General features: G+C 34.9%; 1 protein-coding gene across 1 annotated transcript; it reads right to left on the bottom strand.

Annotated features, from left to right (window-relative positions):
- Window positions 1-1669: 1669 nt before the first annotated feature.
- LOC130242726 (carcinoembryonic antigen-related cell adhesion molecule 1-like) lies at window positions 1670-17890 on the bottom strand. The gene is made up of 5 exons (XM_056474605.1): window positions 17857-17890; window positions 17085-17150; window positions 16672-16995; window positions 2047-2322; window positions 1670-1946 (listed from the first exon to the last, which is right to left on the bottom strand). The coding sequence occupies exons 1-5, from the start codon at window positions 17873-17875 to the stop codon at window positions 1711-1713; spliced, it is 921 nt and encodes a 306-aa protein (XP_056330580.1). The 5' UTR covers window positions 17876-17890; the 3' UTR covers window positions 1670-1710.
- Window positions 17891-20517: the final 2627 nt, after the last annotated feature.

Raw genomic sequence — 20517 nt, 5'->3', positions numbered from 1 at the left:
CTGGTCTGACGCATTCGCGTGCGTATGAATGGAAGTCTATGGGAGGAAAAGCCCAGTGTGACCACAGCTTAAAGCTAAAGTTGATGAAAGTTGATGAAAGCTTAAAGCTATGGTCACACTGGGCTTTTCCTCCCATAGACTTGCATTCATACGCACGCGAATGCGTCAGACCTGAAACGCAGGGTCATGCGTTAAGTTTCGCATGTCGCTGCGGTGCAAAGTTCAAGCTTGGTGAACTCTGACCTGCAAATCGCATCACTTGACTGCAGTGAGGACCAATCGAGGATCAAAACATGACCTCTCTGGACAGAAATTTAAAACATGGAGCAATCGCTCGCTTTTTTAATGTCTAATCATCTTGTTTAATCCCGCCCCTTTTCGCAGCGCCGTACGACAGAATTTCACACACACAAAGCCCAGTGTGACCGTAGCTTTAGAGCAGGGGTGGGCAAACTCGGTCCTGGAGGGCGTGTATCCTGCACAGTTTAGCTCCAACTCTGATCAAACACACCTGATAGATAGTTAGTGATCTGAAGACACTGATTAGCATGTTCAGGTGTGTTTGAGTAGAGTTGAAGCTAAACTATTCAGGACACCGGCCCTCCAGGACCGAGTTTGCCCACCCCTGCTTTAGAGTCACTGAATAGGAGATTATGTTTGACATTGCAAATTATATCTACATGATGGTTTTTCATCTAAGAAACAAAATTCAGTCTTATACAGAGAATGAACTTCAGCTGTAGTCTGAAATATTTTTTTAAAACACATTGAGCATCTGAATCACTTTAGAGACAAAGACATCAATAATCAGTGTATCTATCTCAACAGTGGTTAGAGATTTTTTTTTGTGTGTGGCTGTAGCGCAAGCTAAGAGAATCAAACAACATGACCCCCCCCCCACCCCTCCAACAACTCACCATAGTTGAGAAGCATACAATGATTCTTTATATATGTGTGTTTTGAGTCATTAATGATCTGATAAATGTTTTGCTGAGTTCCATTTTCTTGATACAGTGCTCCTTTTGTGATACAACATTCAATATAAGATCAAAACCAATTATACTGATTTGACCAGTGACTAAATCACTGCAGAATCAATTATCCAGAGCTCAATAGCTCTCTTTATTCAATAATTGCCATAATACACTATTTAGCAAACAAAGAGAAGCTAACATTAGAAATCAAGTCAGATTCCAAGTAAAGCAACAACTGTCTCCTCAATGGTGACAACTTAAACACAAAAAGTGGTGTTTTTTTTAATTGTTGTTGTAAAAAATAATTTAGTTAATTGTTAATAATATTCACTTTATGGAATTTTGTAGATTGTGGCAGAAATGAGGCCCAAACAGGTTGTTAATAAGTAAAAGCTGTTTGTGGAGTTGCTTAATGATGCTCTGCTGAAATTTTGAGAGATTTGATATGTTTTATTTCAGTTTATTTCATTTACAGCTGTGATTGAAGTCAGTTGTAGTTTTGTGTTTCTCTTCTGCGTTTCTGTATTTTAACAGCCGATGTTCATCATCAGTGCTCAATCATCACTTAACTAACCCCATCATTGTCTCATTAACTTTAAGCTGTTGAGTCAATTTTACTCAATTTAGAGAGGAACCAAATATTCTCTGAACTGTGTAAATTTTACTTCAATGATTTGCTGTGAACTGTTGGTACAGTAAGTAGTTTCTGTCTACCTTGAATGCGTTAAAACATGTCTTATTGATTCTCTTCTGTTTGTGACTTTGTTAAAGGCTGTGTACAGATGTATTCTCCACTGTCTGTGAAGTCAGTCTTATCAATGGTGTATTTGTCTGTGGTCACACCAGTGTCTGACCCATTAAACATCCAGCTGAATGAGGCGGAAGGTTCAGAATTTGCCGAGCAAGACAAAAACATTTGAACACCTAAATCCATCTCATCTGGACCCTTAATAGAAACACCATCTGGTCCATCTACAAAACAGACAAGAGGACTCAATGTTAGAGGAACAAACTGAGAGCTGAAGAATGTCTTGATTTTATCAGATCACATGTTGAAATGTTTCACACTCACAGTTGATGGTCAGGGTGAGTTTTGCCGTCTCAGAGCTGACAGGGTTACTGTATGTACACTGATATTCTCCAGCGTCTGATCTCTGCACTGGATTGATGGACACTGATCTATTATCAGATGAAAAGATGATGCTGTTGTTAGGAGACAGAGGACTGTTATCTTTCATCCACTGCACAGAGGTGATGGTGCCGCTTCCTTCAGAGGTGATGTTAGCAGATGATTCATCCTCAATTAAGGTTTCTTCTGGATCAGTAAGCTTCACATTTGTTATGTTTTCTGTGAGAGGGAGAGGAATTCACAAAAAAATTATACACACAAAAAAGTAAGAGATAATAATCTCATAATAATAATAAAGTAAAGAAAATAATAGCAAGAATTTTCTAATTGCTTAAGGCACCGCAGTAGCACTCTTGCGTTAAGCAGATTACACACTGGAAGTGCCGCTCGGCGCCGCAACATGGCGCACACATGACAGCTAAAGTATCACACACCAGACGCGGACATTCGCATGCTATTTAACATGAACATGAATCAGATGGCGCTCTGTGGCGTGGCAGAGAAATTAACAGTGTCCTGAGTCGTGGCTGGACAGCTTAAAATGCAAAAAGTGGTGTTTTTTTTTATTGTTGTTGTAAAAAATTTAAAAACTATTTCAAAAAAGGTAGAATCATTTGTGAAAATACTCTATTATACCATAAAATACCATATTAAAATGTTTTACAAAGCGCAAGGGCACAAATTTTAAAGAATTGTTTTTCTAACCACCCCGGTGACGTCAGATCAGGGACTTATTTGACAGACGCGCACTGTTTACAGTGAGACAGAGTAGCATATAGCAGAAATGGTTGTTAGTTTTTATGGGGTTCCATTTGTGCCAAAATTCACCTTGCCTGCTTTCTGCTTTGTACTTCACATTTGTCTTCGTCTACTCTCATTGCCCACATGTTCAGGAAAATCAACATTGTTTACGTACATGTTCACTGTTGATGTCGTCTTAATCTGTCGTCCTGTTGGTTTTTTCTGTTTTGTACTGTCATATTCTATGGGGTATTCTGTCATCTGATCTGTTGTCCTTATTGTTGTCTATTCATCTTTACTGTCATCCTTACCATTGTATATGCTGTCGTCCTTATGGTTATCTGTTCTGTCATCCTAACCGTCATCTATGCTGTCGTTTCTTCTGTCATCCTTACCCTCGTCTTTGCTGACATTTGTTCTGTCATCCATACTGTCGTCTATGCTGTCGTTTATACTGTCATCCTTACTGTCATCTATACTGTCATCCTCACTGTTGTCTATGCTGTCGTCTATACTGTCATTCTTACTGTCGTTTATGCTTTTGTTTATGCTGTCATTACCATCGTCTATGCTGCCATCCATGCTGCAGTTTATTCTGTCATCCTTATGGTTGTTTACTGTTATCCTTACTGTCGTCGATATATATTTGTTTTGAGGCATTACAGGTTTCAAGGGAGCATTTTGAGTAGAGACACCATTTTGACATAGAAGGGCGGCTTAAGGATGACAGTATAAACGACAGCATAGATGACAGTAAAGATTACAGTATAGACGACAGCATAGACGACAGTAAGGATGACAGTATAAATGACAGCATAGTTGTCAGCACAGACGACCATAAGGATGACCGCATATACAGCGGTAAGGATGACAGTAAAGATGAATAGACAACAATAAGGACAACAGATCAGATGACAGAATACCCCATAGAATATGACAGTACAAAACAGAAAAACTGACAGGTTGACAGATTAAGACGACATCAACAGACAACATGTACATAAACAATGCTGATTTGCCTGAACATCTGGGCAATGAGAGTAGATGAAGACAAATGTGAAGTACAAAGCAGAAAGCAGGCAAGGGAATTTTGGCACAAATGGAACCCTATTCAATGTATGCTGGGTTTTTGTACTATGCTGGCACCCAGCATGCATTGCAGCATGAATGAATTAAACGGCTTTTTTTAGCAACCATAGTTGAGGTTCATATCCTGATTCTTGATGTCTGTGTGTCATAACGTGCTGCTGGAGGTTTCAAGGTCTTGTGCATGAAACTAGTAAGATTTGAATTTCTTATTTATTCCTTGATAATTGTTTGTTGAACCTCCATGGGAAGCTGTAATATATCCCAAACAATATCAAATGAAACTATTTTCTATGGATTAACTTATAATATGCTATAATAATCTGTAATGATTAAGTACACACAGTCTAGTTTTTCATTGCTTTTCTTGCTATAGCTGATGAGTTTCAGAAAGTTCCTTCACAATTATACGGTAGTTTTCCCTGTATTTTTACAGATTTTGTTTACAGTGCATGTTTTTGAACACTCAGTAATGTGGACACTTGGAAGTGTTCTATTAAATTGAGGTATTTGCTCTGCGGTTTAAAGGGTTAAAGGTGTGAGAGGTAAAAACACAGCGTAAAACTATATTTTAACAGTAATATAATGCGATCAAACAGCGATCAAAGAGAAAACAGTATTGTACTGTAAAACCTGAAGCACATTTCTTCTGTGTGTCACCGATGTGGAGGAGAGTAGAGCCAGTGTTTGAGTCAAAGAAGAACAATGAACTGCTGGTGTTATTCTGCATGTTACTTTACATAAAGACAGAGGCTGTGCAGTTTCTGATGCAGTAAAGATCTCTCTGGTAATTCCAGGCTTACATGTATGTGTGCTGCTGTGAAATTTAAAACATTAGGTAGTGATGGTGAAATGAAGCTTTCTGAACCAATGAATTGCTTGACTCAATTGTATCTGAAAAAGATTCGTTACTTGAAGCTTTCTAAATCACTGCTTGATGAGGACTTCTTCTGGGTAGAAAGTGGGAAAGCACTGTGTTGCAATAATGTCAAATGTTCACAACTGACCAACTCATTCATGTAGTACAACAACAGTAATATAAACAAATTACTCTAGATTTTACACATAAGGTTTGTACATTACACGACAGATGACTGGAGTTAAATCCAAGGTATTCAAAAGTATTTACATTTAACATATTACAACTAGTCCCGTTCCAAGTGGGGATTGAACCAGCAATTCCTGCATGGGAGGCAAATGCTCTAAGGAGGCTATGTGGGTAATGCATTCAGGTTGCATTTGCCAGCTGGCCCCCATTAAACACTATACTACGATATGCAGTGGTTTTCTTTAAAGATAGTTGTAAAACAATACGCTAATACACTTTAATATGCTTCAAAACCTTTTTTACTATAAATTACTATTGTATTTTAGTTTAATTACTGGTGTATGGGACCGGTGCAGTGCTTTGAAACAGTAGAAATGTATGTAATCAATGCCTAATCTCTCTCTATACACTTTACTAACCCATGGGGATGATTAAACCTTTGAATCAAAATTCGAAGCAGTCACGTGGGTATAGGCGAAAATGAAGCTTCGGACGTCACTGATCCCGTGATGATGGCAAAACGAATTAAGCTCCGGTACACTGCTTCACTGCAAGAAGTATCGTTTTTTTGATACATACTTCGAAGCCTCGGTGCACAACGTCACATCACTAACATTTGGGTTAAACTGAACTTTTCTAATGAACTAAAATAAGCTATCATATGCTTCTAAGCATATATAGCACATTACTTCATAACTCATACAGCAGTTGGCCAATTTGAGGCAGTCGCTTTCAGTGAACAAAATAAGTTCCCTTGAGTATTGTGTATATCAATGTAGTCCATGTATTTTTACAGCAACATACTGTAAAAAAACAGTACATTGCTGGCAACTGCAGCTGCCAGCATTTTACTGTTAATTTACAGAGTAACTGCAAGATGCTGTTAATTTAACAGTAACTTTCTGGCAACCGTGCTGCCAGTAACTTACTGTTTTTTAACGGGACAATTTTTAACAGTGTGGATAAACATCTATGTTGATCCTGGAACATAATATTTGTTCGATAATATAATCTAAAGCTATACCCTACCCCTAAACCAAACTATAACTGTAAATTATTCCCCAAATCCGAGAAGAATAATAGTTGGATAACAATCATGTAGAAGTGCCTAACCGTGAACCCAAACTTAACATAAACTGTAGACGTATCCCTTAAATCTGATTGGCTGATTGGACTGTTGTTCCAGGATCAATATAGATGTTAATCCAGGAACATGTCCTACTTTGTGAAATCACACCTGCTCATTACAGGGAAACAAGACTCAGCCAAGAAGTGTGTGTGTGGTGTGCATACAGTCCATGTATTTAGTCCTGAACAGCTTCTGCTGTGTGTACGTAATCAAAGATGATCTGGAAACTGATGTGTGAGTGCAGTGCATGATGGGATATGTACTTCAGTTCAGTGGCTGGTGTGTAGTTCTGGTGATTGATAAAGAGGGTTCTCCAATGATCTGCAAAGGCTAAAGAGTTATAACAAAATTGAGTTATATTCTTATTAAATGACAACTTATTACATTATGTGATGTTTTTTTTTAATAAGTTGTTTACATTTAAGGACTTTTTATATATTAAAAAAAGAGTTCTATCTACAAAGTCAAACTAGCGTGACTCTATAAGGTTCTTTCTGTGAGCCAATCAGCATTTTGAATGCACGCACAAGGACCAATCAGGAACAGTATTCTTTGACAATCCGCTGGACAACTCAGAAATAGGCCAGAAAAAGGCCAGAAAAAAAAAAACACAAAATCAACTAAATAATGCTGCACCACACGAAACTGAGAAGCAACCTGAAACTGAAAAGATGTGTGTAAATCTGATGATTTAGAAGATGATTTAGAAAATTTTACATTGTTGAAAAAGAAACATTTAATAAAATGCAATATATTAATTGTGAAATATATTTTATTGTGCAAATATAGTCAGTGAAATCACTGCTTATTAAACTCATTTGCTTATTGTCTGTTTTCTTTTAAAGTCTTTGAATTTGCTTTGAAGGGCGATTACTTAATTCATGGGGCTAATAATTCAGTTAATATAATTCAGTAATTTATATGTTTTATATAATTCATATTAATTACATAAAATTAACAGCTGCACTGGACAAAATATTTAGCACAGCCTTGTATGCTTAGTTTAAACAAGAAAAAATATTCATGCTAAAACATTAATTAAATGTTATAGAAAGCAAAAAAAAAAAAAAAAAAAACCTTCTCAAACATCAACATATAGTTACAACACCAATTTTTATTTTCTAAATTAAATTAATAAGCAGACTGATTGTTTTTCTTGAAAAGTAATGCTTCAATTAATCTGCCACATAGAACATTATAATTCCAAGCAGAACATTCCTTTTTAGAATGAAAAGTTCTATATTTGCCCTGTGTTTTGTTTTTGTTTTTTATCCCAATTGGCAAATTTAAGAGAATTTTGATCATTTATATTTAGAGTATATTTAGGGTCTCTGTCATGTTCATGTATGAAAGAGAACTGTTACGCACGTATTGTTTGCTATATGGAATGCAAATCTTTGAAGCTCAATATCTCAAGATCATTTGGAATGCAGATAGAACCTTATAATTCCAAAGTGACAATATGTAATTACAAACTTTTATTTTGGATGCAATGACGTTGTAATTACATTGTATTTACATCTACAATGTAATATGTCATTAAAAACTTTTATCTTGTGTGCAATTACTCTGTCATACATTGTAATTGCATTGTAGTTACATCCAAGATAATATTTATAAATGTAAATGTTTCTTTGGTATATTGCATGTACAGTATTTGTGTATTTATAGTTACGTATAGGATACATAAATAAACACAGCACACATGAAATTACAAACTTCATTACTATGTCATTACATTGTAATTACATTGTTATTGTGTTGTAATTACATCCAAGATAACATTTATAATCGCAAACATTTCTTTGTATATTTCATGTACATTATTTGTGTTTTTATACGTAAATATATGCAGCAAATATGTAATTACAAACTTTTGAATGCAATTACTGTCATTACATTACAATTACTATACAATAACATTGTAATTTGATTGCAATTACATTGTTGTTACATTGTTATTACATAGTATTTACATTGTTATAAAATTGTAATTACATTGTTATTGCATTGTTATTGTTATTAAATTGTAATTACATGTTATTACATTGTTGTTACATTGTTATAAAATTGTAATTACATTGTTATTACATTGCTGTTACATTTTATAACATTGTATATACATTGTTATTACATTGCTGTTACATTGTTATAGCATTGTAAACACATTGTTATTGTTATTAAATTGTAACTACATTGTTATAACATTGTATTTACACTGATTTTTGTAACATTGTAATTACATTGTTTTTACATTGTTACTACATTGTTACTGCATTGTTATTGCATTGTTACTACATTGTAATTACATGTTATTACGCTGTTGTTATATTGTTCGAAAATTGTAATTGCATCGTTATTACATTGCTGTTACATTGTTATAACATTGTAATTACATTGTTATTACATTGTTATAACATTGTAACAAAATTGTTATTACTTTGCTGTTACATTGTTATAACATTGTAATTACATGTTATTACATTGTTGTTACATTGTTATAAAATTGTTATTTCACTGCTGTTACATTGTAATTACATTGTTATTACATTGTTATAACATTGTTATTGCATTGTTTTTGCATTGTTATTACATTGTAATTACATGTTATTACGCTGTTGTTATATTGTTCTAAAATTGTCATTGCATTGTTATTACATTGCTGTTACATTGTTACAACATTGTAATTACATTGTTATTACACTGTTATTACATTGTTATTATTATTATTATTATTATTATTATTATTATTATTATTATTATTACAATGTAATTACATTGTTATAACATTGTAATAACATTGTAATTATATTGTTATTACATTGCTGTTACATTGTTATAACATTGTAATTACACTGTTATAACATTATTATTACGTTGTTATAACATTGTAATTACTTTGTTATTACATTGCTGTTACATTGTTATAACATCATAATTACATTGTTATTGCATTGTTATTTTTATTACATTGTAATTACATTGTTACAACATTGTAATTACATTGTTATTTCATTACTGTTACATTGTAACTACATAGTTTTTGCATTGTTATTGTTATTGCATTGTTATTACATTGTAATTACATGCTATTACATTGTTGTTATATTGTTATAAAATTGTAATTACATTATTACATTGCTGTTACATTGCTATAACATTGTAATATAACCCCAAATACAGGTCAGACTCAAATACAGCTTGAGAACAGATATGAAGTATTGAGTAATATGGGTGAAGAATCCCCAAATGCAGTCAGACAGAGATCGCATGACTCAGCAGCTAACTCTGCATGGAACAGAGGCTCAAGGCCGACTAGACAGCGGCATTCTGCTCTTATCACACCTGAGATAAGAACACTAGTTGTAGGAGATTCAATAATCAGGAATTTTAGGAGCAAATCTACAATGACATACTGCTTCCCTCATGCAACAGTTTCTGATGTAAACAAAGAACTTAAGGAAATTCTGGAAAAGCACAAGACTGCAAAACGGATTATCATCCATGTGGGGAAGAATGATATTCGGAAGGAACAGTCAGAACTGCTCAAGAGAGATTTCTGTGAGCTCTTGGAAACAGTTGAAAAATTAAAAATTCAGCTGTTCATCAGTGGACCACTCCCTGCAAGAGGGACAAATATGTTTTCACGGCTACTTGGTCTAAATGTATGGCTGCAGAAAACATGTAACAGGAAAGGACTGAATTTTATTGACAACTTCAATCTCTTTTGGAACCAAAGACAACTGTTGACATCAGACGGCCTTCACCCAAACAAACTTGGTGCAAAGGTGCTAAAGGACAATATCTTTTTCTCCCTCCATCATCCATCAGCTGTGTGTGCCACTGACCTCAATCCAAATGGCACATACACACCTAGCAAATGTCCAGATGACCACAGGACCTCAAATCAGCTCCTGAGTGCACTTGGGGCTGACGCATCACCCAAGGACAGTGATAACGCCACGCAGCCAAAACACCCACTGTTGACAGAGACACTGTCACTGGCCCTCTGCTCAACACAGACAGACTGTGACGCATCAGAACAGCATCAAGTCTCGTCACTAAAAAATGATCCTCAGGAAAACACCCAGGAAAACATATTTCAGCAGCCAGAAACTCCAGAGCCACAGCCTCTGTCACCAGACACATTCTCATTGTCACCTTGCTCGCCTCTCTTGGGTTTCTCAAAAAAGATGGAGCAACTGGTGCATGCTGGAACTAAACTTTCACACTCCATTGCCGCAAGCCCCCAGTTACCAACCAAAAAGCGGCCTGCTCCACAACCACCTCTGAGCCCACCTGGAAGGGCCCTCCAATTTTTGCCCCACCGCCAGAGCCCAAACAACAATGCCCCATCTTCAGCTGGTGAACACAACAGCTCTCCATGATGTGTCTCGGGTGCCTGCTTAGATAACAGTGCCTTTATCAGTTGTTTACAGAACAAGCAGGAACCTAGTGTGCCTGTAGCTTTCTCTACACATATATGTGTTGTATTACGTGACAGAAAACCGAAGACTTTTTCAGGCCGTATAGCAAATCACTCAAATCTTGTGTCTATTAAATATAAATCTGAGACTACTGTAGCAAAAATAGCTAAAACTGTTAAGTTAGCACTTTTAAACATCCGATCACTCAACAATAAGTCACTTTTAGTCAATGATTTTATCAACACAAATTGTCTGGATTTTATGCTTTTAAATGAAACTTGGCTAGATGACAGCTGTAGCGCAGAAGTTCTGAATGAAACAGCTCCTTTAAACTTTGACTTTTTGAGTGTTTGCAGAGCCAATAGGAGAGGTGGAGGCATCGCTGCCCTGTTTAAAGATGTCCATGAGTGTAAACAAGTGTCATTTGGTGACTTTTTGTCTTTTGAATATCTGAGTATAGCACTAAAAGGTGCTCCACGTATCTTACTGATCATTATCTACAGACCTCCAAAATATTCTCCAACTTTTATTGATGATTTTACAGAGCTGTTATCATTAGTAACCTCTGAATTGGACTATTTTACCATTGCTGGGGATTTTAATATTCACATTGATAATCCAGAAATCAATGCTGTAAAAGAACTGATGACTGTTTTCAACACTTTTGATCTGACTCAGCATGTTCAAGGACCCACACACAATCATGGACACACTCTTGATCTACTTATAACTAAGGGTTTACACATTTCATCGACTGTTGTTAAGGATGTTGCACTATCTGATCATTTCTGTATTTTCTTTGACATATTGATCACTCCAGCCAGGGGCGTAACAGCCATTTTAAAAGTGGGGGGGACAGCTGTATGGTCACCCAAAAGTGATTAATGATTTATTAGCAATAAAGTTTTTTAATAATCTTTTAACCAAAATTCTAAAATAATTACAAAATATTAATAATAACAATAAATAAACAAAACCACACACATTTAAATTAAGCATTACTCTGTGTGAAAATATTTTTAAATACTACAATGCAATTGCAAATTGCAAGTTGATACTACACATATAACGAGATGGACGTCGCCATGTGTACTTGCGGCCGATGCGTCATTCATAAAAGCAGAACACGTAAATTCACCAATTACTCCCCAAATACATGCAAGTATGTGGTTGGTGAACTTAGAGAGGAGTAGATTCAACTGTATAGTTACTTTCAGTATGTGTATCTGATATGATTAAAACACATCTGCAAATTATATTTTAATGAATTGTTAGACTTCCTTGTGTGTTTTACAAACGGTAAAGTTCTTGTTTTACTAGTACTTGTGTGTATTTACATGTCTAAATCATAAATTAAGCAATAGGCCGTAAAAAGGCTGCATAATTGTGATAATATAACACGTCTTTCTCAGCGGGGTTAAGTCTTGTTTTAGGAAGAAAAAAAACAAAAAAAAGAAGCACTTTTACGACGGTCCCTTACTGAGAGTTTAGGTCAGCGCAAGCTCTCTCTGGCTAAACGCATATTTCGACTGCTCAAGGAGTGCTCGTAATATCGAGCGAAAAAAGAAAAAGAGAGCTGTGAAACATAACCAGCTTTGTCTTTTTGTAGGGAATACAGTTTAGATCTTTTTAGAGTTAGAGGTTTTTTTAGTTAATGCCGTCCGTCACTGAATGTGTCAGGAATACCGAAAACAAAACCAACTTAACCCCGCTGTCTTTCTCTGGCTCAGCGCCAGAAACACCAGCACCAGGGACTTTACGGTTCTCACTTCAAAACGGAACAAAAGTAGGATTCTGTAACGTTAGTGATTTACCGTGATTTACCCAGCTGTAGCTGTTGCTCCCTTCCGCATCATCCCTGTCTTTGACTGCAAAGTGTTTGAATGAAGCTCGTGGACGCTGAAGAGATTCGTGCTGTTATTGGCTGAGTGATCGTTCACTCAAATCAAGTAACAAATCAGAGAACACTTGCGGCCGCTAGGTCAAATAAAACGTGTGGGCCAGTAGGGGGACAGAATAACCTGTTTCCAAAAAGTGAGGGGGACGTGTCACCCCCATCCCCCCCGGTTGCTACGCCCCTGACTCCAGCTATTAAAGACAGATCTGTCTCTGTCAGAAAGAGATGCATAAATGAGAACACTAATGAGCAGTTTATGAAGGCCATATCGCTAGCACCAAGTATATCTGCAGACTCTGTTGATTCTCTCCTTGATTTGTTTAACTCTAAAGTTAAGAATGTCATAGACGACATTGCTCCTGTTAGAGCCAAGAAGATAACTAGCAGGCAAAGGGGATCTTGGACTAGGTCCCCAAGAGTACAAATGATGAAAAGACAGTGCAGAAAAGCTGAGCGTATGTGGAGAAAGACGAAACTAGTAGTCCATTATAATATCTATAAAGACAGTCTTCGTGCTTTTAATATGGAACTAAACACTGCTAGGCAGACTTTCTTTTCAAGTCTTATAAACAGCAACGTAAATAATGCTCGTAAATTCTTTGCAACGATAGAGAGAATCACAACCTCCCCCAGTCGGATTCCCAGTGAACTACTTTCTGAAAGCAAATGTAATGAGTTTGCTCATTTCTTTACTGACAAGATCAATAATATCAGAAAGACAATCAGCTCATTAAATCAGCTAAGTTGTGTCGAAGTCAGACTAGCTCAACCACAACTTAAGAAATCAGACATTATGTCTGATTTCATGGCAATTAATGGTAAAATCTTAGAAGAGATTGTGCAAATTATGAAAACATCAACCTGCAGTCTTGACACGCTCCCCACATTGTTCTTTAAAACGGTGTTTACCTGTTTAGAAATGGATCTTCTAAAAGTGGTAAATGCTTCACTTCTCTCTGGGATTTTTCCTAACTCACTTAAAACTGCAGTTGTTAAACCTCTTGAAGAAGAGCAACCTGGATATTACCTTATTGAGCAATTACAGGCCCATCTCAAATCTCCCTTTCATTGGCAAAATCATTGAAAAAGTTGTTTTTAACCAGGTTAACGAGTTCTTAAACTTCAAGGGGTGTTTAGACAATTATCAATCTGGTTTCAGACCACATCACAGTACAGAGAGTGCCCTTATAAAGATAATCAATGATATCCGCCTAAATACAGATTCAGGCAAACTAACAGTGCTGGTACTGCTCGATCTCAGTGCCGCATTTGACACTGTCGATCACAGCATACTTCTGGATAGGCTAGAAAACTGGGTTGGGCTGTCTGGGACGGTCCTCAAATGGTTCAGATTTTACCTTGAAGGGAGAGGTTACTATGTCAGTATAGGTGATCATAGGTCGAGGTGGACACCCATGACATGTGGACTCCCACAAGGCTCGATTCTGGCACCTCTCCTGTTCAACCTTTATATGCTTCCTCTGAGCCAAATAATGAGAAAAAAACAAATCTCCTACCACAGCTATGCTGATGACACTCAGATCTACCTAGCCTTACTGCCTAATGACTACAGCCCCATTGACACCCTCTGCCAATGCATCGATGAAATTAACAGTTGGATGTTCCAAAACTTTCTTCAGTTAAACAAAGAGAAAACTGAAGTGATTGCGTTTGGGAACAGAGATGAGGTTCTCAAGGTGAATGCGTACCTTGGCTCTAAGGGTCAAACAACAAAAAATAAGGTCAACAATCTTGGTGTGACTCTGGAGTCAGATCTGAGTTTCAATAGTCATGTCAAAGCAGTTAGTAAATCAGCATACTATCATCTCAAAAACATTGCAAGAATTAGATGCTTTGTTTCCAGTGAAGACTTAGAGAAACTTATTAATGCTTTTATCAGCAGCAGGGTGGATTACTGTAACGGCTTCCTCACTGGCCTCCCCAAAATGACAGTCAGACAGTTACAGCTCATCCAGAATGCTGCGGCCAGAATTCTGACCAGAACCAGGAAATCAGAGCACATCACACCTGTCCTCAGGCCTTTACACTGGCTCCCAGTTACATTCAGAATAGATTTTAAAGTATTATTACTGGTCTATAAATCACTAAATGGCCTAGGACCTCAATACATTACAGATATGCTCACTGAATACAAACCCAACAGATCACTCAGATCTTTAGGATCAAATAAACTAGAAATTCCAAGAGTTCAGTCAAAGCAGGGTGAATCGGCTTTCAGCTACTACGCCCCTCGCTGCTGGAATCAGCTTCCAGAAATGATCAGATGTGCTCCAACATTAGGCACATTCAAATCAAGACTGAAAACACATCTGTTTAGCTGTGCCTTTACTGAATGAGCACTGTGCTACGTCCGACAGATCGCACTATTCTATTTTTCTCTTATTTTTCATTCTTTTATAACACATTTTATCTGTTTTTATGCTTATTTATTTAATTTTTTAACCATTTTTATTATTTGTTTTTATTTTTCTTATACTTGTTTCTTTTATTCCTGTTTATGTAAAGCACTTTGAATTGCCACTGTGTATGAAATGTGCTATATAAATAAACTTGCCTTGCCTTGCCTAATAACATTGTAATTATATTGTTATTACATTGATGTTACATTGTTATAACTTTGTAATAAAATTGTTATTACTTTGCTGTTACATTGTTATAACATTGTAATTACATGTTATTACATTGTTGTTACATTGTTAAAAAATTGTTATTACATTGCTGTTACATTGTTAAAACATTGTATATACATTGATGTTACATTGTTATTACATTGTAATTACATGTTATTACATTGTTGTTATATTGTTCGAAAATTGTAATTACATTGTTATTACATTGCTGTTACATTGTTATAACATTGTAAATACATTGTAATTACATTTCTATTACATTGTTATAACATTGTAGTTACATTGTTATTACATTGTTATTATTATGACATTGTAATTATATTGTTATAAAATTGTAATAACATTGTAATTATATTAATATTACATTGCTGTTACATTGTTATAACACTATAATTACATTGTTATTACATTGTTATAACATTATTATTACGTTGTTATAACAGTGTAATTGCATTGTTATTACATTGCTGTTACATTGTTATAACTTCGTAATTACATTGTTATTACATCGTAATTACATTGTTATTACATTGTTATTTTTTTATTACGTTGTAATTACACTGTCATAACATTGTAATTATATTGTTATTTCATTGCTGTTACATTGTAATTAAATGGTTAATACATTGTTATTACATTGTTATTGTTATTGCATTGTTATTACATTGTAATTACATGTTATTGCAATGTTGTTATATTGTTATAAAATTGTAATTACATTAATACTACATTGCTGTTACATTGTTATAACATTGCAATTACATTGTAATTACATCAATCTATGCAATTATATTATTTAATTATAAAAAATATAATTATTGTTTTAACATTGTAATAACATTGTAATTGTATTGTTATTACATTGCTGTTACATCGTTATAACATTGTAATTACATTGTTATTACATTGTTATTACATGGCTGTTACATTGTTATAACATTGTAATTACATTTTAATTACATCAATCTATGATAGTATTGTAAATATTTTTGCAAACTTTATGCACAGCACAGTATATTTAATATTGTGTTAAAGTACAGTATTTTATTTTGATACATTTGTGGCTACTTTATTTTGATGCACTTAAAATTGAGGTGTTTGGTATTTTATTTAAAAATACATTTCAATGTTGTTTTGCCCATCCCAGCTAGATTAATGGTGATAATAATAAAAATTATATACATTTTAATTGATTTCCTTTGTAGCAAAATAAAAACGAGTAGTTTAAATTAATTTAAAATACGTTATTTCAGGAGTTTTAATGAAACTGCATTATACCAAAATATATATATTTTAAATCTTCCATAGCATAGTGACTTACTAGAAACAGCAACACACAGCTTATAACAACACAATTTATCCTCATTTAATTTTTTTGTTTGTACTTCTGTTTTTATTGATCTGTTATAATATCCACAGATTTTAATTTGCAGCTTATAGAATTGACATAAATGACTTTTAGCATTTATAATAAATTAAATCATTAGGCTGATGCTCAAGCATAGTATCATGTGCACTTTCACATATTACCACTATCAGGCCTACATAACCTCATATGCTCAATAAATCATTTATAGCAACACACTCACCGAACAACTGTAGTGTGGTTTCTCCTCTGAGTTGATCTCCACTAACAGGAATCACAGTCAGTATGTATAATCCAGAATCCTCCATTTTCAGGTTCCGGAGCTCCAGAGAGAGAGTGTTTTGGTCAAAACTGACTCTGTCTATGTATGCTGGGACTATTGTGGGTGATTCTGGTTTTCCTGTCAGTATATTAGTTGCTCCAAAATTCCATGTAATTTGTACATCAATCCCTATGGATGCTAAGTTTTCAGGGGTGAACATCACACTTCCTCCTATTGCCCCATAAGTCTGCCCAGGAAACTGTAGATCTTGGCCTAAATACTCTCCTATGGAAGGAGAAAAGACTATTACATAATTAACTACAACAAGCATGTTAAATTTGTATGGAAATTATGTAATTGCTAAATAGACTCACCAAAACATGCCACCATCCACAGAGTCCAGTATAAACTATTAGAAGCCATCATGATCGAGCTCTGATCTGTTGAAAGTTTCATTTCAAATCATCTGAATTATTACTCCAGTTTGAGTTAATGATAAACAGCTGATACAGAATAAAGACAGAAATATCACTGCGCCACCTAGAGCTGCATGTTTAGACTACTGAAACTAAAACAGTAGACTGTGATCTCTTATCCTGCATACAGTATACTGTATGTAGTTAGAAATAAATATATAAGATTAGAACTTGAGATGTTTGAAGTATTTTAAAGAAATGTGGGTCATTTTTACAGAACTACATTTTTTGCAGATTAGTAATAGGTCAATTAAAACACTGAATAACAAACCAATAATTTTGATAATTCATCATTTAATTTAAACATGGACATACCAAGTTGATGTTAAAAACTATATTAAAATTTCAACAACAACAGTAGTACAATTTGAAGATCTGGAAAGCACTTTTCCAGCAGTTGAGTCTATATTTTAAACAGATTCAAAATTAAAGATTCAAATTTTGAAAAAGAAAGCATTATGTCACAAAGAGCAAGTCAGTTAATTTCAATAAACTTCACCAAAGAAAAAGTAAACACAAGACTATATAGATTTAAGCTTTGGGCTATATATAAAGTGTTACGTTGTTGTGTTCTTGCATTTCAGGTAAAAAGCTTAATGGTTCAAATAAAATATGGACATACCTAGGCATAGTCAAATATTAGGAGATCAGTATATGAAAATTACCATACCGTAAGCCTCAGACACCATCGTTTCCTTGTTGTTGTGTAAAGTCCATGGGTGTAAAACTCCTGTGGACAAAAGGCCAAGGTCATTATGTTTATATTTGAGAGCATTCAGCTTGTGCTTCTTGAATGCTGGAGATTTAAGCCTCTTTAACATGAAAGTGATATGCAAAGGAGTTCATGGTTATTGTTCCCACTGCCATATTGTACTGTGTAGTACCACATTGCTTTGCGTGATAGTTTTTTTTTTGTAAACTATTACAGCATTTTGGTGTTATTTTTCTTTTATTTAAATGTTACCTTTTTGTATACTCATGATGGTTTTATTTCTGCTATTCAATGTTCAACTATACTCTCCCTATTCAATGTTTAAGAGGGTTTATATTTCCTTGAAAACTGATAGTGGAAGATATGTTTATGCATTAGAGAGAGAGAGAGAGAGAGAGAGAGAGAGAGAGAGTGAGAGAGAGAGAGAGAGAGAGAGAGAGGAGAGAGAGGAGAGAGAGGAGAGAGAGAGAGAGAGAGAGAAAAGAAAATTAAGATTAAAGCATTTGTCAACATTTTGAGATTGTTTGGCAGGCTTACTGAAAATGTACAGCTATTTCATTCATTCATTTTTAGAGTAAGAGATAAATATACACAACATGATATACAGTTAAAGTCAGAATTATTAGTACCCGTTCTTTTTTAAATATTTCCCAAATGATGTTTAACAGAGCAAGGAAATTTTTACAGTATGTCTGATAATATTTTTTTCTTTTAAAGAGAGTCTTATTTGTTTTATTTCGGCTAGAATAAAAGCAGTTTTTTTAATTTTTTAAAACCCATATTAAGGTAAAAAAATATTGGCCCCTTTAAGCTAATTTTTTTTTTCCCAATTTTTTTCCTGACATCCTTTTTGGTGAAACTCTTCATACATTTTGGAGAACAGTGTTAAAAAAAAATATTCTGAAAATAATTACTGAAAAATAAGCTAAATGCTTTATGTGTTCCTGGTGGATTCAAAATCCCCTGTCACATATGTCTTCTACATTTAACACAAGTGATTCAGATCATCCGCTCAATAGCAGAAAGCTATCACTTCCATTGTTATCTTCATTTTACTTTTAAAGCAAATCTTTCTTTATATAATGAGCAAGAAGATAAAAGTAAAACAGTATAAAATGTTTGAGATGGATGTTTGAGTTCATGAAGCTAGAGCACTGTGTATACTTTTTAATTAAAACATCCACATCATTGTTTCTTACATTTTGTGTAGGTGTAACGCCATGCCAGCAGAGAAAGCCCTTGCCCGACTACTGACTCAGCTCCGCTCCCTCTGTAGTCACTTCCTGTTTGTGCTGTATTTCAGCAAGAGCTCAGGCCATGCTTCCTTGCTAAGTATTGCCAGTTACCTGCCTTACCAAGCGTTCCAAGTGAATTTCATGACTGCTATCTTGTGTATGACCCTGCCTGCTTTGATCAAGTAATTCAAGTAATTGATCAAGCAAATCATCATTGCTAACGCAGCCCTCACTATTCTGCCGCAGTGTATCAATTGTGTTTGCATGTGTATAGAATGTATCATGTGTGCATATGTCTAGACTGTGTATATGTATGGAGAGTATTATGTGTCTATATGTATAGAACGTATCAATGTGTGCATTTGTATAGAATGTACCTTGTGGGTATATGTATGGAGTGTATCTTGTGTGCATATGTATCTTATTGGTATATGTATGGATGTATCATGTGTGTTTATGTAAAGAGTGTGTCATTCATCAACTCCCATAGCTGAGTGGATCTGTCACTCACCTTTGACACCAGAGAACCGGGTTCTATCCCAGACCCTGATTTGTGTGTATTTGTATAGAGTTTATTTATGTATGTATCATGTTTGTAAATGTATGGAGTGTATCAATTGTGTGTTTGCATATGTATGGAATGTGTCATGTGTGCATATGTCTAGACTGTGTCTATATGTATGGAGTGTATCATGTGTCTATATGTATAGAATGCATCATGTGTGTATATGTATGGAGTGTATCATGTGTCTTTATGTATGGAGTGCATATATACATTTTGTATCATGTGGGTTTATATAAAGAGTGTATCATGTGTGCATATGTCTAGACTGTGTATATGTATGGAGTGTATCATATATGTATAGAGTGTATCATGTGTCTATATGTATAGAACGTATCATGTGTGCATATGTCTAGACTGTGTCTATTTGTATGGAGTGTATCATGTGTATATGTATGGAGTGTATCTTGTGTGCATATGTATAGAATGTTTCTTGTGGGTATATGTATGGAGTGTATCATGTGTGTATATGTATGGAGTGTATCATGTGTGTATATGTATGGAGTGTATCTTGTGTGCATATGTATAGAGTGTATCTTGTGGGTTAATGTATGGAGTGTATCATGTGTGCATATGTATGGAGTGTATCATGTGTGCATATGTATAGAACTTATCATGTGTGCATATGTCTAGACTGTGTCTATTTGTATGGAGTGTATCTTGTGTGCATATGTATAGAGTGTATCTTGTGGGTATATGTATGGAGTGTATTATGTATCTATATGTATGGAGTGCATGTGTATCATGTGTGTTTATGTAAAAAAATATCATGTGTGCATATGTATAGAGTGTATCATGTGCGTGTGGAGTGTGCAAATGTAT

The sequence above is a fragment of the Danio aesculapii genome, chromosome 16, assembly GCF_903798145.1.
Source record: "Danio aesculapii chromosome 16, fDanAes4.1, whole genome shotgun sequence".
Lineage (NCBI taxonomy): Eukaryota > Metazoa > Chordata > Actinopteri > Cypriniformes > Danionidae > Danio > Danio aesculapii.
The sequence above is the reverse complement of the archived record's forward strand: the minus strand, read 5'-3'. Positions and strand labels throughout refer to the sequence as shown.

Coding starts and splice junctions, on each gene's coding strand:
- LOC130242726 (XM_056474605.1), bottom strand. Junction 16,996..17,084: donor GTGGATGGTGGCATGTTTTG/GTGAGTCTATTT, acceptor CTCCTTCCATAG/GAGAGTATTTAGGCCAAGAT. Junction 1,947..2,046: donor ACTCACCCTGACCATCAACT/GTGAGTGTGAAA, acceptor TCTGTTTTGTAG/ATGGACCAGATGGTGTTTCT.